Genomic DNA, 25372 nt, shown 5'->3' with positions numbered 1-25372 from the left:
CTCTAAAAGGTCCCTAGAGTCACTATCTATCCAGGTTTATAAACGGTCCCTAGAGTCACTATCTAGGTTTATAAATGGTCCCTAGAGTTACTATCTATCCAGGTTTATAAAAGGTCCCTAGAGTTACTATCTATCCAGGTTTATAAACGGTCCCTAGAGTCACTATCTATTGAGGTTTATAAGAGGTCCCTAGAGTCACTATCTAGGTTTATAAACTGTCCCTAGAGTCACTATCTATTGAGGTTTATAAGAGGTCCCTAGAGTCACTATCTAGGTTTATAAATGGTCCCTAGAGTCACTATCTATCTCGGTTTATAGACGGTCCCTAGCGTCACTATCCATCTAGGCTTCCCAGAGACAGTCCAGGGTTTTTTTCCTTCCTATTTCCATTGTGTTCTAGGTTTAGACAGTCAATTCTTTGTCAGTTCTATATTCAATGCGATGTCTCCAGTCGTAATACAAATGCATCACATCTCGTCCATTGCTTCATTGGTGCATGAGCCAACAGCTCGTCATGTCGCAGGTAATTTTGTACCTAAAATTGTTCTGGACACAGTATGTTTTTGGCTAGTTAAAAATCACAAAGTCGGGGATTCATCACTAGTACAGAGTAAGTCAAATTCAGTAGGTACCTACACCCCAACTGTCAAACTAGATACTGGTTGACTGACGCTAAAAGTTTTAACCGTTTCAATGATAAATGGGAAGGGCTCAAAATATCAGCAATATTTAAAAACAAAGTGCCCTGGAAAGTTCTATGGTCAGAATGCAGTAATTACAGCATCTGAGCATATGTGCTTAACAATCCAGGAACGTGAAGGTTCACTCTCTATTAACTTTAACCAGACTGATTCTCATGAAAATTAATCATGATGACTTTTTATTGCATTTCAGATGCTGTCCTGCAGTTGGGGTGGTCAGGAATGCAACTAAGCAGTTCCAGACCATGCTATCGTGCATGAGTAAATCTATGGTGCACTAGCTAGGCCCCTTATAAAAATATTGCTAGAATAAAGTTCATGAGACAACAATGAGACATTAATTTCCATAACCAGATATGTCCTTGGTGGTGGGCAAGCTATATATAGGAAAGACAAAAACGTTGGTGTCCATAAAGGATGGGCTAGAACTGCGTGGATTCGGCCACCGTGTGTACAATGGGTCCTCTTTGCATGCTTCTTTCAGCTTTCCTGTTATTTCCATCACCGCGGTCGTCAGCACCTGCTGTGAACAGCGTGTCAAGTGCAATTCTAAATTCTTCATATGCACCGGCTCTTTCCTCTCCACAGCCACGCTACCGAGTACATGCATTCCTATTCCCAGTTCACACACAAGGCAACTGAGGCTTAGGGAAATTCAGGACGTCTCCAGAGGAGCCTCAGCTGGTAAACCGTGAAACCCAAGCGTGTTTGCCCCCGACATGGTGAAAAGAAGGGACACAGCAGCATTCTGTTCCTCATCACTGAGCGCAGCTGCCACAACCCATTGGCCGATCAGATCTGTGCCCCAAGTGTGCCCGCACCGTCCAAGCCTTCCCCAGTGCCTGCCCCTCCCATGTCACACTCCCACAGCTCAACCCCTCCTGTTCCAGAACAGCTCTCAGTTACACTCTTCTCATCTCATTGTCTGCGGTTGTGATGTCATCTGGTGTCAATTTGAGAGGATTACACGTGAAGGGGTGGAGTCTGGCCTGTCAATCAAGATATAACCAATGAGGCCTCTGGGTGGGCATGGTCTTCTCCTGAGAATTCTGGAAACTCCTGGGATTTCCTCTTTGGAGGTGGGGGATTCCCCCCACACACATACCTCTCTCTCTCTTTCTCTCTGCTGACTTCCTTGGAGATGATGCTCTGCTGACAAGCCCCAGGGTGCTACACCCTGGGAGCTGGAGAAGCCACATGGATCTACCCTGATGCGACCAGACCTCTGGGAGCTGGAGGAGTCACATGGAGACCCTGCCAGTGCTGAGATGCTTACAACGCCACTGGATCCAAAGACTTTCTACCTACTGGCCTGTGAGCGTCCTACACTTGGCGTCATTGCATGTGTTTCATGAGTCCGAAGAGGACTTTATAAATTAGTATTGGACATATGGGCTAAAATCAGACTTATGGGCTTGGACTGGACTGGGTTTTGGATGCTTTCTTAATGTACAGCTAACCTTTATATAAAACTCTCTCTTATACACATATGCATGTCTATGGATTTGTTTCTCTATTCTACCCAGACTCACACATTGTCTTTTCTCAGTTGTCTGGACGTCTCGGCATCTAAAGACAGTCAGCAAAGGGCTTGAGTCCTAGTTATGCCACTTAGAAATTGCTCTCGGACGCAGCCTCTGAGCCTCGTTCCCGTCCTACGCAGCTGGGCCAACAGGAGCTACTCTAGCTGTTGACCATAGTGACACACATCTCCTTCTGAAGGGAGGACCTCGGTCTCCAGTCTCTAATTTGGATGAGATTGTCCTCTCCCTCCTATGTTCCAGGTGACCACATGACCCTGGTCTGGCCATTTATCAGTCCTTGAACTGTGGCCAGACTTACTAAGAAAGAAAAGTCTCCTCCCCTTGGGGTGACTGCTCTTGTCACATGTAGGATGCTTGCTGGTGGCACCCATTGCCACCGCTCATGGAGAGTCTTCCTGAGAACAAGGCAAAGCACATCTGAGGGCTGCATGGGGGATGATTGCTGATGCTCCTATTCGAATATCTGGAGCCAGCTGGGACCGAAGTCCCCCTCTGGCCTTTTTAGGCAACCGAGTCCACGAATTCCCTTAGTCAATAATAATAGAAATTAAATAAAGTAAGAGTTTGTTAAAAGTATGTGTCCAGCATATTGAAGCGGTCGATCAATAGCACCCAACGCTCTTATTGTTCCTCTACATTAGTTCTTGAAGGTGAGAGGAACTGTAGCCACACCTGTCTCTATCGACTCTTTCCCAGGGTAGCACTCAGACTCTGCAGACTCTGGTTTGCCTATCTGTAAATGTGTCTGATAAGAGTGGGTAGATCTCCACAATTGTTGGGAGGGACAAGTGAACGTGTGTGCCTAATAAGAGAGTCAAATATCCTGCCAATTCTAGGTGACCAGTGGATTCATCTGAAGGGCCCGATCCAATATGTCCTATGGCAGATGGGAAATCTGAGACTCACTGGCGTCTCATCTCCCCAGAATGTGACTTTCCACAAGCTATGAGCAAGCTAAGGACAACTGAGTTCCTGCCTCACCCAAAGGTGGTCCTTGGACTCCCAGAGGGCCAGAGGGAGAGTCATTCTTGTTGACTGGGTGTCCCCGAGGTGTCAGGACCCAGGTGAGGCATTTCCTACTCTAAGAGCCTTACTTCTCCTCTGTTCAATTGAAAACCAATAACAAACCCATAGAGAGTGCACACCTACCACAGTTGTCTCTCTTCTTCTCTCCTCCAGCAGGAGGAAAGCCGGTGTCCGACTGCACGGAGACACTAATTAATAAGCACAATGCAACCTTTGCTCCAGCCAAGTAGAACTTCAGCTGCTCTGTGTAAAGGCACCGGCATAAAGAAAGGAACTTCAAAGCAGAGGCCCTATTTTAGCTTGAATGTTTTATTAAGCACATGGGGAGAACTGCTTTGCCAAAAATAGTGATGGTTAATGAGGAAAAATGGGTGCTTTCAGTCGGCTCTTCAGTTTCTGAGATAGGGAGCCTTCCACTGAGATAACTATATTCCACAGAAAAGACAGTATAATGATCCCGTCTTAGAGGTTGAACAAAACAGAACACGTTTTATAAACTGCCTGTGATTAACTCAATGCATCATTTCCCAAATACCTTCTGTGATAACAGGCATGCGCTTCCCTTCTACAAACCAAAAGCAAATTATACAATATCCTAAAAGGAAGACATTTCTATCTCTTAAGCTTCTTGCCCACGTAAGAGACGCAACCCTTACCTTTGCACGTGAGGTATAGGAAATCAGAGATGGGAGGCTCCGCTGTAGTCAGCTTTTCTTGGGCGCCATTTTGAAAATGAAGCTCCCCCCACCCCTCAGACAGACCTGTTGGTGTCCCTGGGCAAGCACTGTGAGTGCTGGATTCACAGCAAAGGACAGCGGGCCCTCTCTGCGCGTCCTTCGCAACCTCTCGGGAGCGCCAGGCCCGGGCACGGCAGTACCGTGAGGACGGTGGGGCTCACCTGCAAGTGCTGCGAGTCGTCGGCCAGGCTGTCCTCTCGCCTGCGCGCTTCCTCCAGTAACTGGGCGTTCCTCTTCTTCTCCAGCTGCTGGTGGTGCCGCAGGTTGGCCACCTTCTTATTCTGATCCTTCATGTGCCTGAGAGAAGGGACCACAGCTTGGTTACAGGCAGTTGCCCAGAGAATCTGATGTTTCCAGGAGGGTCTAGACATGCCTGGCCTTGACCGAGGTTGAAGACACATTGGGACCTCAGGCGACGTCCTCATGCAGACCCACATGCGGGCCGCACGCTCTGTGTCAGGGCCAGGACAGACAGTCTCCACCCTTGTGGAGCTCAGAGTGTGCCAGAAGGCAGGCAGTCCCAAGGAAACAGCTGACTGAAGAGACACACACTCGGGTTTGCAACAGTAAACAATTACAGTTGCAAACTCGGGTTTACAAACACGTAAAACAAAATGAAACAAACAGTGTGCGAGGAATGAACACTGGCCGTGTGGGCAGGTGGAGCCCTCGAGGAAGGTGTCTTGGGCCTCAGTGGTCACAGAAGACCTTGCTCGGAAGGCAAGGGTGTGCATGCGACTTCACAGAGCCCTAAGAGGAAGGCTATCTGAGGAGCCCCCCACGCCGGGAAGCACATGAGCGATGCCCAAGGCGGGCAAGCGCCAGGCCCCTTCGAGGAGCCAGAAGCCACCGTGAGGGCAGAGCCGGGTCTGGAGGAAAGTGGTGCGGGAGCAGACTGCCAACGGAGGTCCAGCGCTCACAGGGCCCCGAGGTCTGTGAGGAGGTATTTATTTTCTTCTAAGAAGTGGATGTTCTAATAATTATTATTCTTTCCCATTACATCCTTAGTCTGAGAACATAACTTATTACTTTGATTTTAAAACAATTACCATCAATGTCAATGATCTTTATGGCCAGAAACCGTGAGCAGGGAGTTGGTTTTGCTGTGTGTATTTTCCAAGAGGAATAAAATTAAATAGAGGGAAAAAAATAGCAATTCCGAGACTCCAATCAAGTACACTGTCATCACGTAGGTCAAACAGAATCATACTTTGGCTAATCAGAGAGTTCTCTAAAGTCCCCGGGGCCTGGGAAAAAGTTCTTAATGAATTTAAAGGATGTCAAAGTGCAAAGTCCAAGAGTGAACAAGTGGGTGGAAGAGTGAGGATCAAGGAAGGGTTAACAAAAGGAGGCGTGGCCTTCATGTAGGCAGTGTCACCCGCAGCAGTTAGCAAAACATTCCACAGACTTGCAGCTGTTATAAATCCAATCAAACCCCTGAGGAGGCTGCAGGGCGGTGACTCCAGAGAAAGGAGGGGTGGGGAGCAATCCCAGGGAGCAGACCACAAGCTCTGTCATGGGCGGTCCTCCTCAGGAGAGTGCCCCTGACGCTACTGGTCAACCCCCTACCCCCTGGACTCCACTGGCATTTCTCAGACTCTGCTGGACCCTGGATCTGTTGCCTGTTTCTCTGGAGGGAAGTGCCTATCCACAAAACATCATTACAAATACATCACAGGCGCGAAGGGGACAAGGCGGTTACACAGGGTAACATATGAGGCAGGGTACAGTCCCAGCGTTCTCCTGCATTTGACCTTTCACAGGAGGGGTGTCGAAGTCTAGCAATGGGTTTGATTGAAACGAAAACGTCCCAATAGCTACCAAGGTCAACCATGACCTCCATCTTAAGACTGGATCTCAGAGACGGTCCACATGATGGAATATTACTGAGCGAGAGAGAAATGAAGCGTGCTGGTAGTAGTATACTGAGTTACCTGTTGGCTCCAAACCACAAGGTGGGCGGTATGAAACCAGCCGTGACTCTGCCGGAGAAAGATGAGGCTTTTTATTTCCGTAAATGTAGAAAAGTCCCAGAAACCCACAGGGGCAGTTCTAGTCTGTCATTTAGGGTGGTCCTTCAGAATCGACTCAATGTCAGTGTGGTTTTCGTATAAAGAGAAATGATACAGATTACATGCGATCTTATACATTCTACATCGTGCATGAACCTGAAAGACGTTATGCTGTGTCAAATGAATCAGTCACAGAAGGCACAAAGACTGTATGACCCGTTTATTATGAACTAAATTATGTCCCCCGCCCCCCCAATCTGGGTCAACTTGGCTGGGCCTGATTCTCTGCATTATGTAATTATCCTCCATGTTCTCCTCTGATGTGAGTATCCTAGGTGTTTGAAATCCCCGTCTCTGTGGTACTGAGTAATCATTCTGGTGTCAGTTGAGCAGATGAACAGAGAAGCTGGGCTCTCTGACGAAGACTGCAGCATCCGGCTTAGAGGAAGGCTTCTTGGCAACCTGTATGGGAGGAGACACGTCATGCTCACTGACAGTGGAGAGGACTTGGAGCGCTTGCCGATGGAGACCGAGGACTGCAGCCTTCGGCGTGGATGCCAGCTCAGTGTGAAGAAGGCCAGAATCCGCACCACTGGACCAACAGGTCATGGAGAAAAGACTGAAGTTGTCAAGGATTTCATCTTGCTCAGGTCCACAATCCACGCTCATGGTAGCATCAAAGAAGAGATCAAAGAACGCAGTGCAAGGGATAAATCGGCTGGAGGACTCTTTACATTCCTGAAAAGCACGGATGTCACTTCGAGGACTAAGGTGTGCCTGACCCAAGCCTTGATATTTTCAACTGCTTCATATTCAGGTGAAAGTTGGGCATCGGCTAAGAAAGGCTAAGAAGAATCAGTGCATTTGAATGATCGTGCTGCCGAAGAACACCGGAAGTGCCAAGAGATGTCAACAGAACAAACCAGTCTGTCTTGGAAGAAGTGTGGGCAGAATGCTCCTTAGAGGCAAGGAACGTAAGACTTTGGCTCGTGTATTTCGGACACGTTGTCCGGAAAGACGAGTCTCTGGAGGAGGACATCAAGAGGGGTCAGGAGCAAGGCCCCAACAAGAGGGAAGGACGCGGTGGCTGCACGCCATCACTCAAACTGAGGAAGGCTGCGAGGAAGGCACGAACTAGGGAGGGCTTCCTGCTGCTGCCCTTAGGGTCACTCTGAGTCGGAACCGACTTGATGGCACAAAACAACCTCGTGGAGTAGAAAGCCTCATCATTCTACAGAGTGGCTGGTGGTTTCGAACTGCTGAGCTTGCTGGTAGCAGCCTCACACAGAGCCACTAGGCCACCAGAGCTGTTGTTAAAGTTAGTGAGCTACAGGGCGCAGGGTGAGTGGTGACGGCTGTCACAGGATGTCATCTGTGACATCAAGAGGTGCCTGTAACAGGTACTGACTTCGCACCCGCTTTGTCACGCAGATGGCGACCACTGTCCTAAAGTCCCGTTAAAAACAGTTAGAAAGTGTTTGCTAGCTTGCAGGGAAGCGCACAGCGGGCTTTGCAGTCTCTGGGACTACGAGCCAGGATGTGCTCAACACGAGAGGCAAAGGTGTGTCCATTAGGGAAACTCAAACCTTGTTTCTTCTTATAATTTCAAGTTGGGAGCCTTGGCCCATCTACTCTGAGACATGGAAAAAGGCTGAGAACACCGTGGTCGTAGAGGAGAGGGTCCACGTGTGGTCACAGAGTAGGGCAACTGACAAAGCACTTATGGAAAACAATTTGGCAGCATCCACCACGGCATGCATAGCTTCTGCCTAAGTGAGCCTCCTTCAGGGAAAACGGTCGACAGGACCCTGGCGCAGGGGCACCCCTAGGTAGGCGCACAAACTTTTGTGACTGCAACATGGAGGTGAACGTTTGAAAACTGCCTTCTTGTCCCTCAGGAGGAAACTGGCTGAGGGAAGGAGGCACAGCACCCTATGAAATCCTCCAAAAATCCCCAAACGCACCGCCATCCAGGCAAGGCTGACTCATAGCGCCCCCTGTGGGCCTCCTTGGTGGTGACCATTGACGTGGTAGAAAGTCCAGTCTTTCTCCCAAGGAGCAGCTGGGGGTTTCCACCGGCTGTCTATTTGGATTGGAGCCCAATACGGAACCACCGGGGCTTGAAGGATGGCTACGAAGACGCAGGGGAAACTGCACCGTCCCTGGGAAAGCCCTTCAGGACACCTTGATCATTGGAAAGGAACACCGACAGCCTTCAGTCCTCCTCCCACAAACCGCAGTCCGGCAGCAGAGGTGAGCGCCCAGAAACGAACGAGAGAGTTTTCCTATTTTATTTATTTTTGTGTGTGTGTGATTGAGATATAAACACACATCAGAAAATGGGCAGGTCTTTGTTGTACATCATTCAGTGGGTTTGGGCTAAGTAAAATCTAGAGCACTGCTATCATCCAGATTTCTCATCTCCTTTTCTAAACCATCCCAACCATGTGGGTCTGTCCCTGGGTGCCCCTGAGGTCACCTCCAGGCCGTCACACAAGCCAGTGCTCCTTGTGTAGGACGTCTTCTGCTCAGCAGAGCTTCAGGTGTGCAGCCACTTGGCTGTCTAGCTTCTGATTAATGCCATCGGTGAATAGCGTTCTTCTCTGTAACTATAGCACAGCTACACTAACCATTCCACACAAGACGAAAATGCCGAACTGTCAAGAATTAAGGTGCACGGACATTCCTGCACATGCTGTGTGGACATACACTTGCATGTCCCTTGGATAAATCCCACATGAGTGGTCACCAGGATGGGAAATCAGCACAGCTTGTGTAGAAGGCTATTTCTGGGTTCTCTGGAGCAGCCCCGGGGTTGTGGTGAACAACACAAAGTCCAGAACCAGAACACCTGGGCCCACACGAGCAGTCGGGCGCCTTGTAGCAGTGTAACTTTGGGAAAGTCCCACAACTTGTCTGTGCTTCAGCCTCTTCACGCATGAAACAGGGACAGTAATTGAACGGAACTCGGTGAGTGCCAAATGCTTAAAGCAAAACCCAGCATCAAGTTTGCTCTGTTTTACTCTTGACTTACGACACAAAAGTGACCATGGTGTCTTGTAAAATACTTAGTGCTTTGCCTCCCACACTGGAAGAGTGGGTGCTCCAAATGGCTCCAACAATGCAATGCCGAATGTTCTCCTAATCCTCCTTTTCCCCATCACGTAACTTGCACCTGCTTTCTTAATAACAGCATGAGTTATATTCCTGGAAAGTTATCCTAATGGAAGCATTGCTGGAGAGTGCCACGCAACACAAGGGAGTAAGCTGGGATCCAAGCAACTCCAAAAATTGATGGAACACACACACACACACACACACAGAGTAGTATGTAGGTCACATACAGAACTTCCAGTAACAGACACTTTTACTTTCCATTTTCTATCCTTGTAAATACCACTCGGTATTTCAGCATAGCCATACATTTAGTATCATAAATAGCCTCAAGATATTATTATAGCTGGTACAGATGTGTCCAATGTCATGAGTGTGGTCTTCCTTCCTGCTGTGGCTCCTTGAACCAGCCCCCCAATACATACACACACATACTCCCTGCACTGAGCGCATGCTGGGCTCACTGCAGGATTTCCCTCTAGAATAAGCCAGTTCTCTGGCACTGAGCACCCATGCCTCTGCTCAGGAGAAGTTTGGCTACTAGCTTTGTTGATGGCCCACTTTTTTTTTCTAATGATTTTCAAATTTATTTCTATTTTGCATCATTTCCCTATGAGCTCCAGACACATCTATCTAACTAGATCATTTATATCTACACGTGAATGTTTCATCTTCAATGCGTTCAAAACTAGATATTCCTCACGAGCCTGGTTCTTCTCCAAACTCACAAGTCTGAAGAGGGCAGGCACACTTCTCTGATGCTTCTTCTTCAGCTTCAACCTTTTCAGAATGGAACTCATTGTCTCCTCCTTAAAGCTTCTTCTAATTCTTCCTGTCCGAGAAATGGCACTGGCTTTTGATGACACTGAGAAGTACAGGCCCCTTAAGTTGTCCTTGGCTCGGTTTCCTAGCCCTCTGTATCAGTAACTCACCAATGTCTTTGAACGCTACCAAATCTCCTCTCAGAGACGTGTTTACTTCTTTCTGCAGTCTCTGGCTGCAGCGTGGCCTAAGCCTATCACGCAAGAGATCCCTTAGCAGAGATCCCTTCCCTATTTTAACTTAGCTCCAAACTGATCATGAAAATGTGATCTTATGTCACTTCTACCTAAGAGGGCCACTTTAAAAAAAATCATTTTATTAGGGGCTCATACACCTCTTACCACAATCCATACACACATCAATTGTGTAAAGCACATTTGTACATTCATTGCCCTCATCATTCTTAAACCATTTTCTCTCCACTTAAACCCCTGGCATTAGGTCCTCATTTTCCCCTCCCTCCCTGCTCCCCCCTCCTTCATGAGCCCTTGATGGTTTATAAATTGTTATTTTGTCATATCTTGGAGGGCCACCTTTCAAGGCCTTGCTCAAAGCTTCCAGAAGCTACCCAATTCCATCCTCCTGTGCTTTCCATTCAGCGTCTCTCCTCAGCCTGTTTCTCCTCCCCATCTACCCATCGTCTCTCTCTGGGGGTGAATCCCCCCATCGTATGTCTCCCCAGGATGCTCCACTCCCCTCTCGGCAGTAATTGCAAGTAATTGCACTTAGGGAAATACCAGGATCAAGGGCCCAGGTGGTCCTCTGTTCAGCAGTCAAACCAGCCTGTGAGGTCAGGGCACCTGACAGCAGCACCAGTTACCAGGACAGAAGGGCATACTGTGTGGTAAGGAAGGGGTGAAGGAGAGGGAACTTCTGATCAGAAAGCTTGGAACATAAACCTCCTGGAGGCCAAGAGCATGTTAGTCTTCAGGCTTGTGGTAGGCAGCTCCCACTGGCAAAACCTCCTGTTGGAGGAGAGGATTCGATCAGCCTGTTACACAGTCTCATGAAATGGTTCAATCACTTGAGACCTAGGGGGCTCAAGAAGCAGTAGGTCAGGTGCCTCCCAACAAGGACTCTGTTGCCAGACAGACTTCATTCTACCAAGTGGCGTCTTTTAGAACCCTTGTGTCCTTGGGCAAGTTATCTCACTGACAGGACGTAATGGATGTTCTGATCCTCGTGCTGGAGGCTTTACGTGGCTAATGATTGGCTGCTAAGCAAAGGGTTGGTGGTTCAACTCCCCCAGTGACTCTGAGAGTGAGGGGCCTGGTGATTAGCTGCTGTGAAGATCACAGCCACAAAATCCCAGGGGCCGTTCATTCTCCTTGGTCACATGGGAGCCAAGAGGGACTCCATCGCCCTCAGCACAAGGCCAGTCCAGCAGTACCTAGCCTGGTCCTCTGCCCCACCGATCTTCATCTAGAGCAGTGGCTCTCAACCTGGGAGTCCCGACCCCTTGGGGGGTGAAATGACCCTTTCAGAGGGGTCGCCCGGTTCATAACAGTAGCAAAATTCCAGTGATGAAGTAGCAATGCAAATAACGTTATGGTTGGGGGGAGGGGGGGTGTCACCACACCAGAAGGAGCTGTACGAAAGGGTCGTGGCCTGAGGAAGGTGGAGAACCGCTGGTCAAGAGCATCCACTCTCCCACTGAGCATCTCAGCTCAGCCAGAAGGAACTCAGCATCCACTGGAGCAGGGTGTGCCTGGGATGTTAATGCAGCGCAGCCCACACCGGTCACTCTGAGTCAGCAAGAGAAGGGTGTGCTTCTCCCGGACCTCCTTCAACCCTCTCCACCATCCTGGAAGCCAGTACTGCGCCCCGAAGCCAGAGGGGAGGGCAAAGGAAGCTGAGCGGTAGAATCCGTGCCTTTCACTCAGGACACACACCACAGCACGGATTCCCCTCCATGCCCTTCATCACGGCCACCACCTTTGGGTCCAGGGGAAGCTTGTGTGTCAGCAGAGCCTCTGGACGAGCAAGCTGAGCTTTCAGGAAACAGCCTGACAGTCTCCTTCCTCAAACCAGCAAATGGCAACCCTGTCGCCGAGTCTGAGCTGCAGCCCACCGTGGGGATGGTGTGGGACCGTGCCGTGTTGGATTCTGCTGTGCATGGGGCATCACAAGATGGATGAGGGAGGCGTCCAGGGATGGAGAGCTGAGAACGGGGCTCCTCCGTGACAGAGAGGGACACGGGAGGATTGGTGGGGGGCCACGGGCCACACAATAGGGAAAAAAGCCAGGCTTGTCTCTCCCTTGCCTTGAGACTCGCTCTTTGGCCCGGCGGTATCGCGTAATACAATGCTCTCTGTGGTGAGTGGTCCATGCACAGATCAGAGGGCCCCAGGAGTCATCGGCAGGCCTGGCTCCAGCGTGCGCCGTGCCCGGTGCTTTCCTAGGGTCCCCATCAAGTCTGGAGATACAGGTCCACGGCGGCAGCACCAACACACTTACTTTTCTCATCATCGGCCTATACGCTAGGGTTGTGATTTTCTGCATCCCTCTCATGACAAACTGGATTATACTCTCAGGCTTCTCAGTCCATGGAGTTAAGCGTGGTACCGCTTCTCCAGTAGGCAGCCCCAAAGCAGGCTTCTGCCCACCCTGCCTGGCCAGCCAGCATCCTGTGATTCAGCCGCTCCTACCTACACAAGCCCCAGACCACAAGAGTCAAGAAGGGCAGAAAGGGAGACAAGAAGGTAGCATCCCCATCTCCGTTGCCCTTGTGGCCATGATTGCGCCAGCCACCGTCCCTTCCTGCCTGACCCACGATGCTCTTCTTCCCCACCAGCCTGCCTGCTGCTACACCTGCTGCCCGTCTAACCCCGCCTCCTCTGGGAAGCAAGAGTGAGCACTTGAAAACATGCAACACTCCAGTGGTTTCCTGTTTCTCAGAGAACAGACGCCACACACCTGCGGACCACTCAGGTGAGTGACTAACGGGCCAGCTACTCCAGCAGTTCTCAACCTGTGGGATGCGACCCCTTTGGGGGTCATACGACCCTTTCACAGGGGTCACCTGATTCATAACAGTAGAAAATGACAGTGATGAGGCAGCCACAAAAATAATCTTATGGTTGGGGGGGAGTCACCACAACATGAGGAACTGTATTAAAGGGTGGTGGCATTAGGAAGATGGAGAACCACTGAACTCCATTCTCAGCGAGGCAGGAAAGACCACCTTTCTGAATCGCAGACTGAATCTCTGTCCTGGTTTGGGAATTGGGCTATGATCTGCAAGGTTGGCCGTTTGAAACCACCAGCAGCTCTTCAGAAGACTGACAGGGCTCTCTACCCCTGTCAACAGTGACAGCATCAGAAACTCACAGGGGCAGTCTCCCTGTCCTACAGGGTCACTTTGACCCAGTGGCAGTGAGTGGGTGGGTGATTTACAGCACATCCAGAGTTGATCCTATAACTGTGGGGCTCCTCCGAGGTCCGGCTCCAGCCTCCTCAAGGCCTACGCAATCCCACCCTCTCCAGCCCTGACTTTCCATCTGCATCGTGAACACTCTGAGGCTGCATCTTTAGAAAGCCCTGTATCGCATCTTTATCCCCTCGTCCTCATCATAGCTGGCTCACACGCATCTCCTTGGTATCACTATAAAGGGGATGTCCACAGGGAAGCTTCCTGGGACTTTCTGTGTAGAGGGTTGGGCCCTTCTATTACATCCTCTCAAATCACACTGCACCTGCCTAATAACTAGTCACCTGAGGGCACAGTGGAGTATCCACTGGGCTACTAACCACAAGGCCAATGGTTGGAGACCATCCGCTGCTCCCTGGTGCCAAAAAGTGGCTTTCCACTCAAGCAGAGTCAGTCAGACAGACACCCACAGGGATGGGGACATTGAGGTGATGAAACAGTGACGGAAGACTGACGGTCTGTCCCCTTATGCTGCCGAGAAGGCATTCCAGAGTCTAGAACTAACACTGGCAAATGCTTCCTATGAAGAGCCAGACAGTAAACAGCTCAGGCCTCCTTTGTGACTACCCAACTGTGTCATCGTAGCGAGAAAGCGGCCATGGACTCTGTGTCCACAAATGGGCATGGTTGTGTTCTAATGACACCTTGTTTGCGCTGTGGGCCAGAGTCTGCCAACCTGTGCTCGGACAAGCAGGGATCACAGCAGTCATAGCAGCAAATGCTCGGGTCTCTTGCTCTGCGCTGTCACGGGACAGGCTCTAAGTAAGCCCTGTACATTTATGAACTTGCACGGACACCAGCAAGAACCAGGAGCTGTTGAGTTGGGCCCTGCATGTGCCCTGCCCGGGGATCAGAAGGACAGTGCTCCAGAAAGTTCTGAGTGGCTGGATTTTTTGGAAGTGGAGCACCACACCTTTCTGTCAAGGCACCTCTGGGCAGACTCAAACCTGCAGCCTTTTAGTCAGCAGCAGTGCGGCGAACAGCAGGTACTACCAGGAACCATGCGTCCTCTTAGGCCGCGCCGGCTTACTTATCCCTTCAACGCACGAGGAAACCCCCCGTCACACAGAAGTAACTGGTAGGAGAACTAAGAATGTTGGTCAGTCTGCCTCCACTGCTCCTCAACGCCGGTGTGAGCCAACCACCTCCGGGGAAGCTGCCAGAGTCTGCTCTCTTCCTGGGCCCGCCTTCTCCTCCCCAAAGCAGCCTGAGAACATTCTAGGACTCAGGATCAGGAATTATCAGGACACAGGATCAGGTCTGCAGTCCAGCCCCTTCGGTGCACACACCCCAAACTTCGAGGGCAACCCTAAGCAGCCATCGAGTTGACTATCAGAGAACTGGATTTAGATGAGGTAACTGCCTAAGGATGTTAGTTTTCCATCGACGGAGCTAGGGAATGGAAGATGGAAGCCTAATCGCTCCAGAGGCCAGGGTGGTGGTGAGGGTTCCGGAAATGAGCACGGCGCTAGGAAGAAGAGCAAACTGACCAGCGCGCCATGCAAGTCCCCGTGACTCACTGTCCCCTGCCCCCATCCACCCCAGTGCGACAGCTTCTGAACCAACTACAGGTTTCCTCCACTGTCCAAAAGCAGAGGGTGGAGCCTTTGGCAAGCTGAAAGGGATCCAGGGCAGAAGAAGTTACCACCATGAATTTATATGGAAACCAATTTGGGGGGCATTCCCAACCCCCAACAACAGCCTACCAAATCTCACCAAATAACGTTAAAACGAAAAACACTTAAAGCCAAGTGAAATCCTAAACTAACACACGAGGGGTCTTCAAAAAAGTCGGTGGGAAATAGGATGAAAAGACCACAGATTTCCGGACGCCCCTTCCTCCAGGGTCACAGACCCCGCTCCACGGGACCACGAGCGTCGATCCCAGGAAGGGCTTGTGGGTGTCACGCTCCCTGCTGGGGCGCTGCCTCTTCGCCAGACGCGGCGCTCTCCTCGGGGTTTCTACAGCCTTTCTCCTTCGGTGCAAAGGCCTTCAGGTTTCCCTCAGCTGCCAACACGAGGTTCTCAGGTAGTCTTTCCTCGGGTCCCGGAGCACAGAGCAAACGCTGAAAGCCCCCGCCCCCGGGCTAGGGTCTGCAGCTGGTCCACCTCCAGAACAGAAGTGCCTGCAGGGTTTCACGTCCAGACCTTGGTGCCATCCTATGGAGCTCAGGTGGAGACGGTTCTGTCAATGAAGACAAAGAGAAGCCTCCAAAACCAGGGAGGGTGTGGAGAGAGATAGGCACAGGAGAGAACCGACCCAGGGCCTGATAGGAGCCGGAAAGCCCTGCCCAGCTCCTGCCCCATCGCGTCTCTGTGCACCTCATTCGCCTCCTTTCAAAGGAAACCGTGGAATCCGGATGCATTTCAAACAAAATGCTCCTATGGTTGCCACAATTCCATGGAGCGCTGGCTTCTGCTAAAAGCCTGTGACTCTGCTATTAGAAACAGGCACTTTAGGGCTGATTTGGTAGGGTGTCGGTTGTGTTTCCAGGTTTATGGCAATAAAAAATATGGAAACTGTGAAAAGTGACCTTCAGGGAGCTAATATTGGAGGAAGTCAGCAATTCCAGTCTGGTCAGAGGCTGAGGGCGCTCTGCCCAGATACTGTACGGCCAGAGAACACGGGCTGGCCACACCACGCCTGGTGTGTGACCGGGCGCCTGACATAGAGGGAGACAGGAGAAGATAAAAGTCCCATGTGCTGATTTTTCCGCATCGGAGTTTAGTCTCTGTCCTCTCAGAACTCCATATGGAAATACGATTAGGTCATACTATGTCAAGCTCTGTGCTAAAAATGGAAAACGGAGAATCCCAATCCATCGAAGCATCCTTGTCACGTCCTTACTTTATAAAGAAATTGACATTAGAGAGGTTAAGACATTAGGTAGGTTCCCAGCAGCCTACAGTTACTAATTAGGGAATCTAGAACTTCAGTCATTGTTTGCACGATGCAAAGCTCATGGTCTTCTGATTATATCAAATAATAAAATCTCACTGCATATTATTATGAGATTTGGGTCATAAAACTGAAGGCTGCCTATTACGCAGACCTGCACTTTCCTTCTTTTCCTTATTTCTTTCTTTGCCAAGTAGAGCAAAGCAGTCACTTTGATAAAGCAAGCTGTCCTTTCTTTGGGATTTGGTTCTTAGGAGATGCCTTATGAGAGCACTCCAGAGATCCTGGGGACCAGCACCCTCTCCATCTTCTATTACTGCATAACAGATGATTGAAAACTTGGCGGCTTATGACAACACGCATTTAGGATCGCCCAGTCTCTGTGCGTCGGGCATATGGGCACAGTTTATGGGGGTCCTCTGCTAAAACCAAGGTGCCAGCTTTCATGCATGCTCATCTTAAGGCTCGGCTGGGGAAGAACACCCTAAGCTCACTGAGGTTGGTGGCAGCTGGAGGACGGGGCTTGGCTCCTGGCCTTTTGCCAGCTGCTGACTGGGCACCCTGACTCAAGCCCTGGATGGTGCCCACAGCTCCTTGCCACGTGGCTATCTTCATGAGCAGTCTGCACAGGGCTGCCTGCATCTTCAGGGCTAGCAGACAGGCCAGCTGAAATGGGCCATGTATAAGGCAGTGTCATCCCAGGGAGGACTTCCATCCCCCATGCCAGACAATGTCACCCATCCAAGGGTGGCACCCCGCCACCTTTGCCGATTCTATTGCCTGCACTCAGGTAGGGGGCACTATCTCTACAAAGCTGTGAACACCCAGGGACAGAGGTCTCAGAGTGCCTTTGAGAGCTCTGCCCGCCTCACGTGCCGGCCAACAGAAATTGTGACATGGGAGTGTTCTTAAGTCTCTGTTGCCCAATATCACCCAATTGAAATGCAGCGATGAAGGCCGCGGGGTGGACATTTAAAATTGCATTCTAATTTAATCAATTTAAATTGAAATAACTACAAGTGGCTAGTGCTCACCACACTGGACAGCAAAAATAATTGGACATTAGCCAACGGCAGCATGTGGGTGAATCTGAAGGCATCCCCACTTTTGCCAGAGGAAATTCTGACTAGAGAGGTCTATTGTCCTAGGAGTCCTTCTACCCGATGTGTGACAAGGACTGAGCTTCTCTGACCCCGCGTCTGGGACACGGAGACCACGTGCAGGACAGCAGAGGGACAGCCACGGGCTCCAACGTGAAGTACCCCTGACCATTCCCAGCTCCGTGGCTCTGGTCCAACTGTATCCGCTTCAGAGGAGGCGCCAGAGCGAGAGGCAGCCGAGAACTCACGAGAAGAGAAGTAACTACATTCCAAATGAAAAGACGGTTCCTCTCTCTCAGATGGTCAACCCTGCTGCTGTGTACCTGCCGGGGACAGGGGAGGATGGACCCTTAGGGGCCACCGTGTTAAAAACAAGGGTGTCACCTTGAGACTACGGTGTGTGAACCCAGCCGTGCTCTGTCTCAGCGGCCTGATAATAGACGTGCACGATGGGCAGAGGAACCAACGTGGGTTTGAACCACGGTGTTGGCGAAGATTATTAAATGTGCCCAAGCAACTCACACATCTGTGCCGTCTGAGGAACGGCCAGAAAGCTCCCTAGACGTGAAGACGGCACGGCGTCCTCTCACCTCCTTGGGCACATCGCCAGGAGGGACGGACCTCGGGCCACCACCACGCTGACAAAGCAGAGGGCCAGTGAAAGCGAGGAAGAACTTCAGTCCAGCGGGCTGATGGACACAGCGCTGCCAAGCCGGACCCAGACAGCGCCGCCTGCGAGGGTGACACAGCACCAGGCCGGGTGCCCTCCTACTGGACGGAGGGTCGCCAGGGCCTAGACGCGGCTGGACAGAGCACCACCACCGATCATAGGGATGCCAGCTGCCACATGTTTCTCCGTGTGTTCAAACTACCTGCCTTTTGCTGAGCGCTGGAGGGCTTCCTCCCGGTGCCCTCGGGCACCCTGGGCAGCACGCTGCCTGTCGGTGCTATCCGGGTACCTTCGGAATGACTTCCCCAACCTGCGTCTCACGGCTCCCCTGCTCTTCTTCACCAACTACTTCATCACTGTGAAAGCCAAGCAGTTCTTGGGGACGGTCGGCCTGACAGACTTCATTTTTTCCATGATCAAGCTCCTCCCGAACCATCGCCCCCAGTGTAACGTCAGGCACCTGGAAGACCTAACTCACAGCCGACAAGGGGAGACGGTAATTTCCGCATCCTTACACTTTCCCGAGTACATATCCCCATGACAACAGACCTCCCAAATAATGCCTGCTCGTCCCGTTTTTCTTCTCGGAACTCAAACCTCTTGTAACCCCTGGTCTGACGCGAATGAGGAAAACAGAAACAGTGGTGGGTGGTGGATGAAACCAGAATCAATGAAGGAGCACAGAGTGGCAGAATTATGGGCAGAGAGGCATAAACCACTTCCCCCCGTACCACGAGGAGAGGCAGCAAGCCGATCCCTGCCACAATGGCCTCAACAGAAAGAACCACTTCCGAATCCCACCACTGCGATGCCACCTGACTCACTCAGAGTCCCTGCATGATCTGTTTTCCCAACTCCGCTCCTTCCAAATGGCGTTCTGGCCGCTCGGCCTTGGGGGGGTTAACTGTTACCCAACAGGAACTATGACCAAGAGGAAAAGATGAGGGAGGGAGGGAGGGAGGGCTGGGATCAAGCAGAGGCAGCCCTCGGGTTGGAGATAAGATCCGTCCTAAGTGTGTCTTGAGGCGGCATGTGTAGGTCAGGAAGAACAGATGCACCCCGTTCTCAGTGAGCCTGATTTGCAGGAAAGGGCTCCGTCTTTCCCATGATTTCATGGCACACACAGCGGTTGAACACGACTGTGAGGAAGACTTGCTAGGAGGCGCGGTTGGGGCAGGATCAGTCATGTCAAATGGAGGGAGAGGAAGAGTGCCCGAAAGCCTAGATATAGTGTCCACAAGGTTCTTGCCCAGCCGGCTCTGGGAACTTTGGGAGATTGTCCAAGGAGGGACGTGGGAGGTTTCTTTACTGGGCTTCTTTGGAGCAAGCGCTTTTCTCCTCAGCATCATCCCCCTGAATTATTGCTCTGAGGTGTCCAGTCTGCAGAACTGAGACCCTAAGATTCACCTCGACGATGTGGTCACACCATCACCACCGGCAGTGTCTAGATTTTTTTTCCTGAACTATTTTTACTGTGTACACTCTATAACCTTAGGGTCTTCCTAAGCAAGAATCAACAGGAGCCTCTGTTTGACCTGCACCCTATGGATTTTTCTGGGGCTCGAAGCATAGCTAATTAAGCACATCCACATTCATCTCCTTCACCTCATTGCCTCCTAGTTTTTAGCCATCGGACAAATAAAATAGAAAGATGGTTGTGGGAATGACTAAAGTAATGGCTAAAAACATAACCAAACCAAACTCATGGGCATTGCGTTGAATCTGAGTCACAGCGACCCCACAGGACAGAGGGGAACTGCCCCTCTGGTTCTCACATGGACACCCGCCCACCCCCACCCCCCGTGGGTGCTCTCTCCTTCAAGGAAGGGATTTTTCTTTCCACTGGGGCCTCCAGGAAAGAACAAAAGCCACCCACGTCTCTGAAGGCAGATGGACAGATGGAGGAGCCGCACTCGGACGTTCCTCAAAGTGCATCCAAGAAAACCATTTGCCCCAAGAAGGGCTGAGGTTGGGGTAATCAATGTTTTGGATCATTCCTAAAGGACAATGGATGAATGAGTATCAGACATCACAGCACGATTTACAAAAGAGGAACTGTTGAAATCACACTTAGAGACAGTTTCTACTCTAGCACGTGGTAAGTCTGATTTTCTTGTTGTTCCACTTTCATGAAGAAAAAACCATCAATATGAATTCTGTGGACATGAAAAATATTTCAATAAATTTCAAGATAAAGTGGGTGGAGAATGTCCATTTACCCCCACTGCACTGCACCTCCCTCCCCGCCCCCCAGCCAAAAAAGATGTTTTTGCTTACCCTGCACAGGGGTGCAGACGACTTTTAAGCCCATCTGCAGACAAATCCTAAATTCTTTCTTGTTGCACCTTAAAAACAAACACTGCTCTTTCTCCGAAGGGGAGATCTCCACCTCTCTGAGCGAAAGAAACCAACCTCCTATAAAATCGGTGCTTCCCGGGCTCCAGCTAGGAGGGGTGCCAAATGCTGCCAGAAAACGGGGTCACCGGTTCTTAAATATGGTACTTGTAACACGTGCTAAGTGGCATGCATTTTCAACTAAACAGTTTTCTTCCCATCTGACTTTTTAAAATGCATTATGCTTAGACTGCTAGAAACACAGGCTACTGGTGTCCACGTGCGTAGGTGCGACGGAGGAGAGGTGGCTTCCCATCTAGATCTGCGTCGGTCTAACTGATTCAAGGACAAATCCTGGTACCATCTGAAAACATGATGGTTTTTAACAAATTACACACACACCCACACAGTTTCTCCCTGACTGAACTGCTGGATGTGGGATATTTTATGATACAGTTTTACAAATCTCTACAAACTGGAAGCGTTTCCTGGGCAATTAATCAAGTGGAATTTTTATGTGAAAACATATCTCGATTGAGCTATTCCCAAACGAATCCCACAAGCGGCAATGACTAATTACAAGTCTCGGCCTGTGCAGTCCGCTGAAATGCTTTTTCTTCAGGCTATTAAAAACCACTGTGACAATGTACAAATTCAGCAAGAAAGAATAAACTGTGAGAAGTTACAATTACAGCGAGGAGGAGCTGTTCTGAGTATGTGACCTCGCGTGCAAGCGAAGCCCTTTGATCGGAGACCACTAACGTGTCTCCATTCCCCTGCTCGGCCAGGTCTGGGTAGTCCCCACTCTCAGGGTGAGAGCTAAACATGAAGAGCCCCTAACTGTGCATTCCTGATACAAATAAAGCCGAATGCCAGCACTACCCTGCTGGATTTCTCGGCAATGCTCTTTTGCTGATAAGAACTTAAAAAAAAAAATACCAATGCCTCCCCTCCCTACTTTTTAAAAACTTTTTCCCTTGCCTTACTCATACAAAGTGTGCCCACCCAGCTGGCTGCATAAAGAGGTCTATTTTGCTCAGAATCCAGGTAGAGGGGTGAGGTAAATCCCCGCTTATCAAGATAACAGTTTCTCCACTCAAATGGACACAAAGTATACTCAGCCTTGAATGATTAAAATGGCCACATTCTTAGCGGGTGAACTTGTTCCTTTTCATCCATGCCTTGCCAGCTCAGGAACGAAGTAGCTGTCTGGACAGCCTGCAGTGATCACTTCAGAGCACCTCTCTTGCCCTACGGCTATGCTGAAGTGGAGTAATCCATGTCTTCCTTTAAGAATTACTGGCTGTCAAGAACCTGAGAAAGGCTCCAGGCTTTAATGGAAAGCTCTGAAATAAGAGACCCCATGCTTGGGACCCCAAGATATGCTGAGATACCCAGAGAGGCTGGAGGACTGACAAGCCCTTGGCAGAAAACAAACAAACAAACAAAAGCCACCAGAGAGACCCAAGTGGTCACCTGCAATCCTAGCAGAGCGTCCATGCAGTGAGGACTGGCGTCACATGCCACCAAGGGGCCCCGCAGTGACAAGCTTCCCTTCTTTGAGTCCCCCAGCAAGCTGGTCACTCCCAGGCTCCCCTCATGAAGCCCCTGTGTGGGCTCTGGGGGCCTGTGGGAGGTCTTGCTTCCAAACACCCAAGGGGCTGATCGCCAGGGGGCCACATCCTCTTCCCAAGCTGCCTGGAGGGCTGTGGTGCTGGGGGTCCCCGCTTCTTCTGCTCATCAGAGCTATTGTCACAGGACATCCAGCGATAGAACTGCCAGGGCTATTTACTCGGTTGGCTAACAACTGAAGTGGGGGGTGCGGTGGAGGATAATCACAGCTCTCTGGAGAGACCTTAATAATTTATTTTATGGCACTATAAAATGAGGCCATACCCTGAGTATTTAAAAGGGTAAGTTATTTGGTTGGAAGTGACTAAAATTTTGACGTTCAGTCACATTGACAGATACACATGCTAACAGAAGACACAAGGAGGCTAACATATCACTGAAGTAGATTATGTCTCTCTGACATGAGAAGTGACCATGGGCACGCTTGTAGGAGTGTGCGCATTTGAGGCTAAGTTGAGACTTCAAAAAAGTTCGGCAATTTGATGAACTATTCCTGAGCCTACTTCAGTCTACCCTCAGAAAGCAGCACCGATATGAAGCTGTCAACTGACAATGTACTCATAAGCAACATATCTCAATTATAAATTGAATAGTACAAATTCACTCCACGTCCTTGGAGCATAATTTTTCTAAGCTATCGTGCTCCCAACTTAAACAAAAAGATCAACAATTGCGTCCTGGACAAGTTCTTAATAGGATATACATCACAGGCAACAAGTGTTAGATGAGTAGAATTCAACAAAAGGGAAGAAATCTTCCATCCGGTAAAGGGCTAGCATTCAGAACATTAAAAGGACTCCAAGAGATCAAGAATAAAAAGAAAAATATTTCACCTTTTAAAAGAGCACAGGGTGTGCATAGATAGTTCTCCAAAGAAGTTACACGAGTGACCAGCAAGCTCTCCACCCCACGGTTTGTTCTGGAGGGAATGCAAACCCAGATCACAACGAGGTATTGCTATGGTGACAATGAAACAGACAACAAGAGGATGTGGTGAAACTGAGGCTGGTCTGCACTCCAGGGAGCCCGGGCAGCATAGTCCTTATGAGGGGGCAGCTCCCTGCAAGGTCAGCACTGGGACCCCACCAGCGCTCCGCAGGGGAAAGAGGAGGCTCACTTCTCCTGAAAGAGTGCTCGTCTTCCAAGCCCACACAGGCAGTTCTCCTCAGTCCGAATGGGCCCCCAGCCGCGGTTCTGCTTGCCATTGGCAGCGCCGTGAAGTGGCCCGGCTGCCGTGGGAATCAGCTGGGCAGCCCCTGAGAAAATGGCCCGTGGAGTTCCAGCGTGCTGCAGAAATTCTACTCCTGAGAGGGGATACTGCAAATAAGGAAGCTGCTGCTCACACAGGATTGGGAAACAGACGTTCAAGATTATCCACAGTAGAGAAGAAGGTAGAAGAAGCCCAGCAGCTGCAGAGAGGCCTGGGGGCTTGGAATGCTGACCTTTCAGTTAGCTGCTGTGTCTCAGAAAAAAAAAATGAAGCGTGGCCAGGCCACACAAAGGGGACACTCTTCAGAAATTAAAATGATTGGAGTATTGATTGATCCATGCTACAACGTTGGGTAGCCCACAAAAACATGATGCAAAATGGAGGGAGTCAATCACAAAAGACCATCTCCTCTCTGATCCCATGACAGACAACGTCATGAGGCAGAGAGACTGAGTGGCTTCCAAGGGCTTGGGGAGGGCAGGATGATGAATGGCCGCTGATGGGAACACTGTTTCTTCCTGGGGAAATGGAAGCACCCAGATATTCGATAGCAGTGATGACTGACTGCCTAGTCTTGTGTGCACAAAAGATACCAGACAATACACTTTAGAGTGGTTAAGTTTACAGGGGGTATTTGAATGATGTCTCCATATAAATGATACTTGCTAGCAATGAAAAATTAAGTAATCAAAAGAGTTCATGAAAATAAAGTAGCAATTCCTTTCTCCTCGCACTCCCAATCCCAATGTCATTTGGGGGCTTTGGTTGTTTGCTTGGTTTTGGTCCGTCTTTCTGGGCATTCTGTGAGCATGATACAAGCAGAACCACACAGCGACAAAGCCCAGCGCCTCCTTGGAATAAAATGGCCAGTGCTGGACAGTTCACCATGTGCCTGGGACAGGCCCCTCCTCGGGGATATGCCATGGCACGTGGGAAAGAGGGCTGGGAAGAGGACATGCTGGCTGCGGCCTGCAAACCCACCCTCTGGGTGTGTGGGGGGTGGGGGTGGGGAGGCAAGGATCTATGAGCTTCTCTATAAGATCGATGAGTTTCCAATGCCCAGTGAACCACGGCACCTGGATGCCCATGGCTATCACCATATACCCGAAACGAATCTCTCAAATGTCCCCTTGCCAGAGCCAAGTACCAGCCAAGGTTCTCTCTCCATCAAAGCCTCCTCCTTCCCAGCACTGCACGCCCACGTCTGTCATTTCACTGCATTTTAAAGGTCTCCCGAAACAGTCCACATCATGGGTCAGCGTTTGTCATTGGGTCGATCCTGGCCCGTGACGGTCCAGGTGTGGGAGAACAGACCTGTGCTCCGGTGGGTTTCTTCTGAGGTGTCTCTGAGTGGACTTACCTGGTCCACCTTTTGGGTCAACAGCTGAGCTCCTTCCCCATTTGCCTCATCCAAACAGTTACCTCTGCTTTGTTCTTACTGTGGCCGGATTAGTTCATCCTTTGTTTCCTCTGTCCAGACCTGCAAAGTCCATCTCTGGCGTCCCTGCTGCGAGTCTAGCTATCTATCTATCCTTCCTTCGAAACAAAACAAAACAACAACAAAAACCCCAAACTCACTGCCAGCTCGATGTCAACTCACAGCAACCAGACAGGACAGGATAGCGTTGTCCCCATGGGTTTCTGAGACTAACTGCTCACGGGAGTAGACAGCCCTATCTTTCTATGGTGCACCAATCTCTGCCACGGAGCCCTGCTGGTGCACTGGTTAACATGCCCACGTGCTAACCAAACATTAGTGGGTTGAACCTAGCTGCCAGTCCCTTGAGGGAAAGCGATGCCAATCTGCACCCATACCAGTTGGCCTTGGCAACCGTGGGTGGGTGGGTGGGTGTGGGGCAGTTCTGCTTTCTCTTACTGTGCCGGGCTGAGTGAGAATGAATGCTGTGGCAGGGGGGTCGGCTCCCTGGTTGGTTGGTTTCTTTGTTTGCTTACCCGTCTACCAGCACTGATGGCATGCAGGGGAAGAGTTCACCGTCTAGCATTGGATAGTTCCAAGTTTCACAGAAGTTGACAAATTATCCCTTCACAACATGACCTGTGCTGTCCTTTGGAAGGTGTCCCGCAGGGGGTGATGTGTGAATTGGGGGTTTGTGCTCAACAGCAGAGGAGTGGGGCGGTCT

The 25372-nt window shown here is 50.3% G+C and overlaps 1 protein-coding gene across 4 annotated transcripts in view; it reads right to left on the bottom strand.

The window, feature by feature from the left end:
- The window catches only part of ERC2 (ELKS/RAB6-interacting/CAST family member 2), a 987816-nt gene that overhangs the window by 470024 nt on the left and 492420 nt on the right, over positions 1–25372 (bottom strand). For all 4 annotated transcript variants that reach the window (XM_030885545.2, XM_045290032.1, XM_045290033.1 and 1 more), the window contains one exon: positions 4170–4305. In XM_030885545.2, the coding sequence (XP_030741405.2) occupies positions 4170–4305 (136 nt within the window). The remainder of the gene's footprint in view (positions 1–4169; positions 4306–25372) is intronic.

Source organism: Echinops telfairi, unplaced genomic scaffold (genome assembly GCF_000313985.2).
Source record: "Echinops telfairi isolate 266 unplaced genomic scaffold, ASM31398v2 ScPeMD7_31;HRSCAF=116, whole genome shotgun sequence".
In the NCBI taxonomy this organism is placed as follows: Eukaryota; Metazoa; Chordata; class Mammalia; order Afrosoricida; family Tenrecidae; genus Echinops; species Echinops telfairi.
Note: the sequence above shows the minus strand (reverse complement) of the source record. Positions and strands in the feature narration are given on the sequence as shown.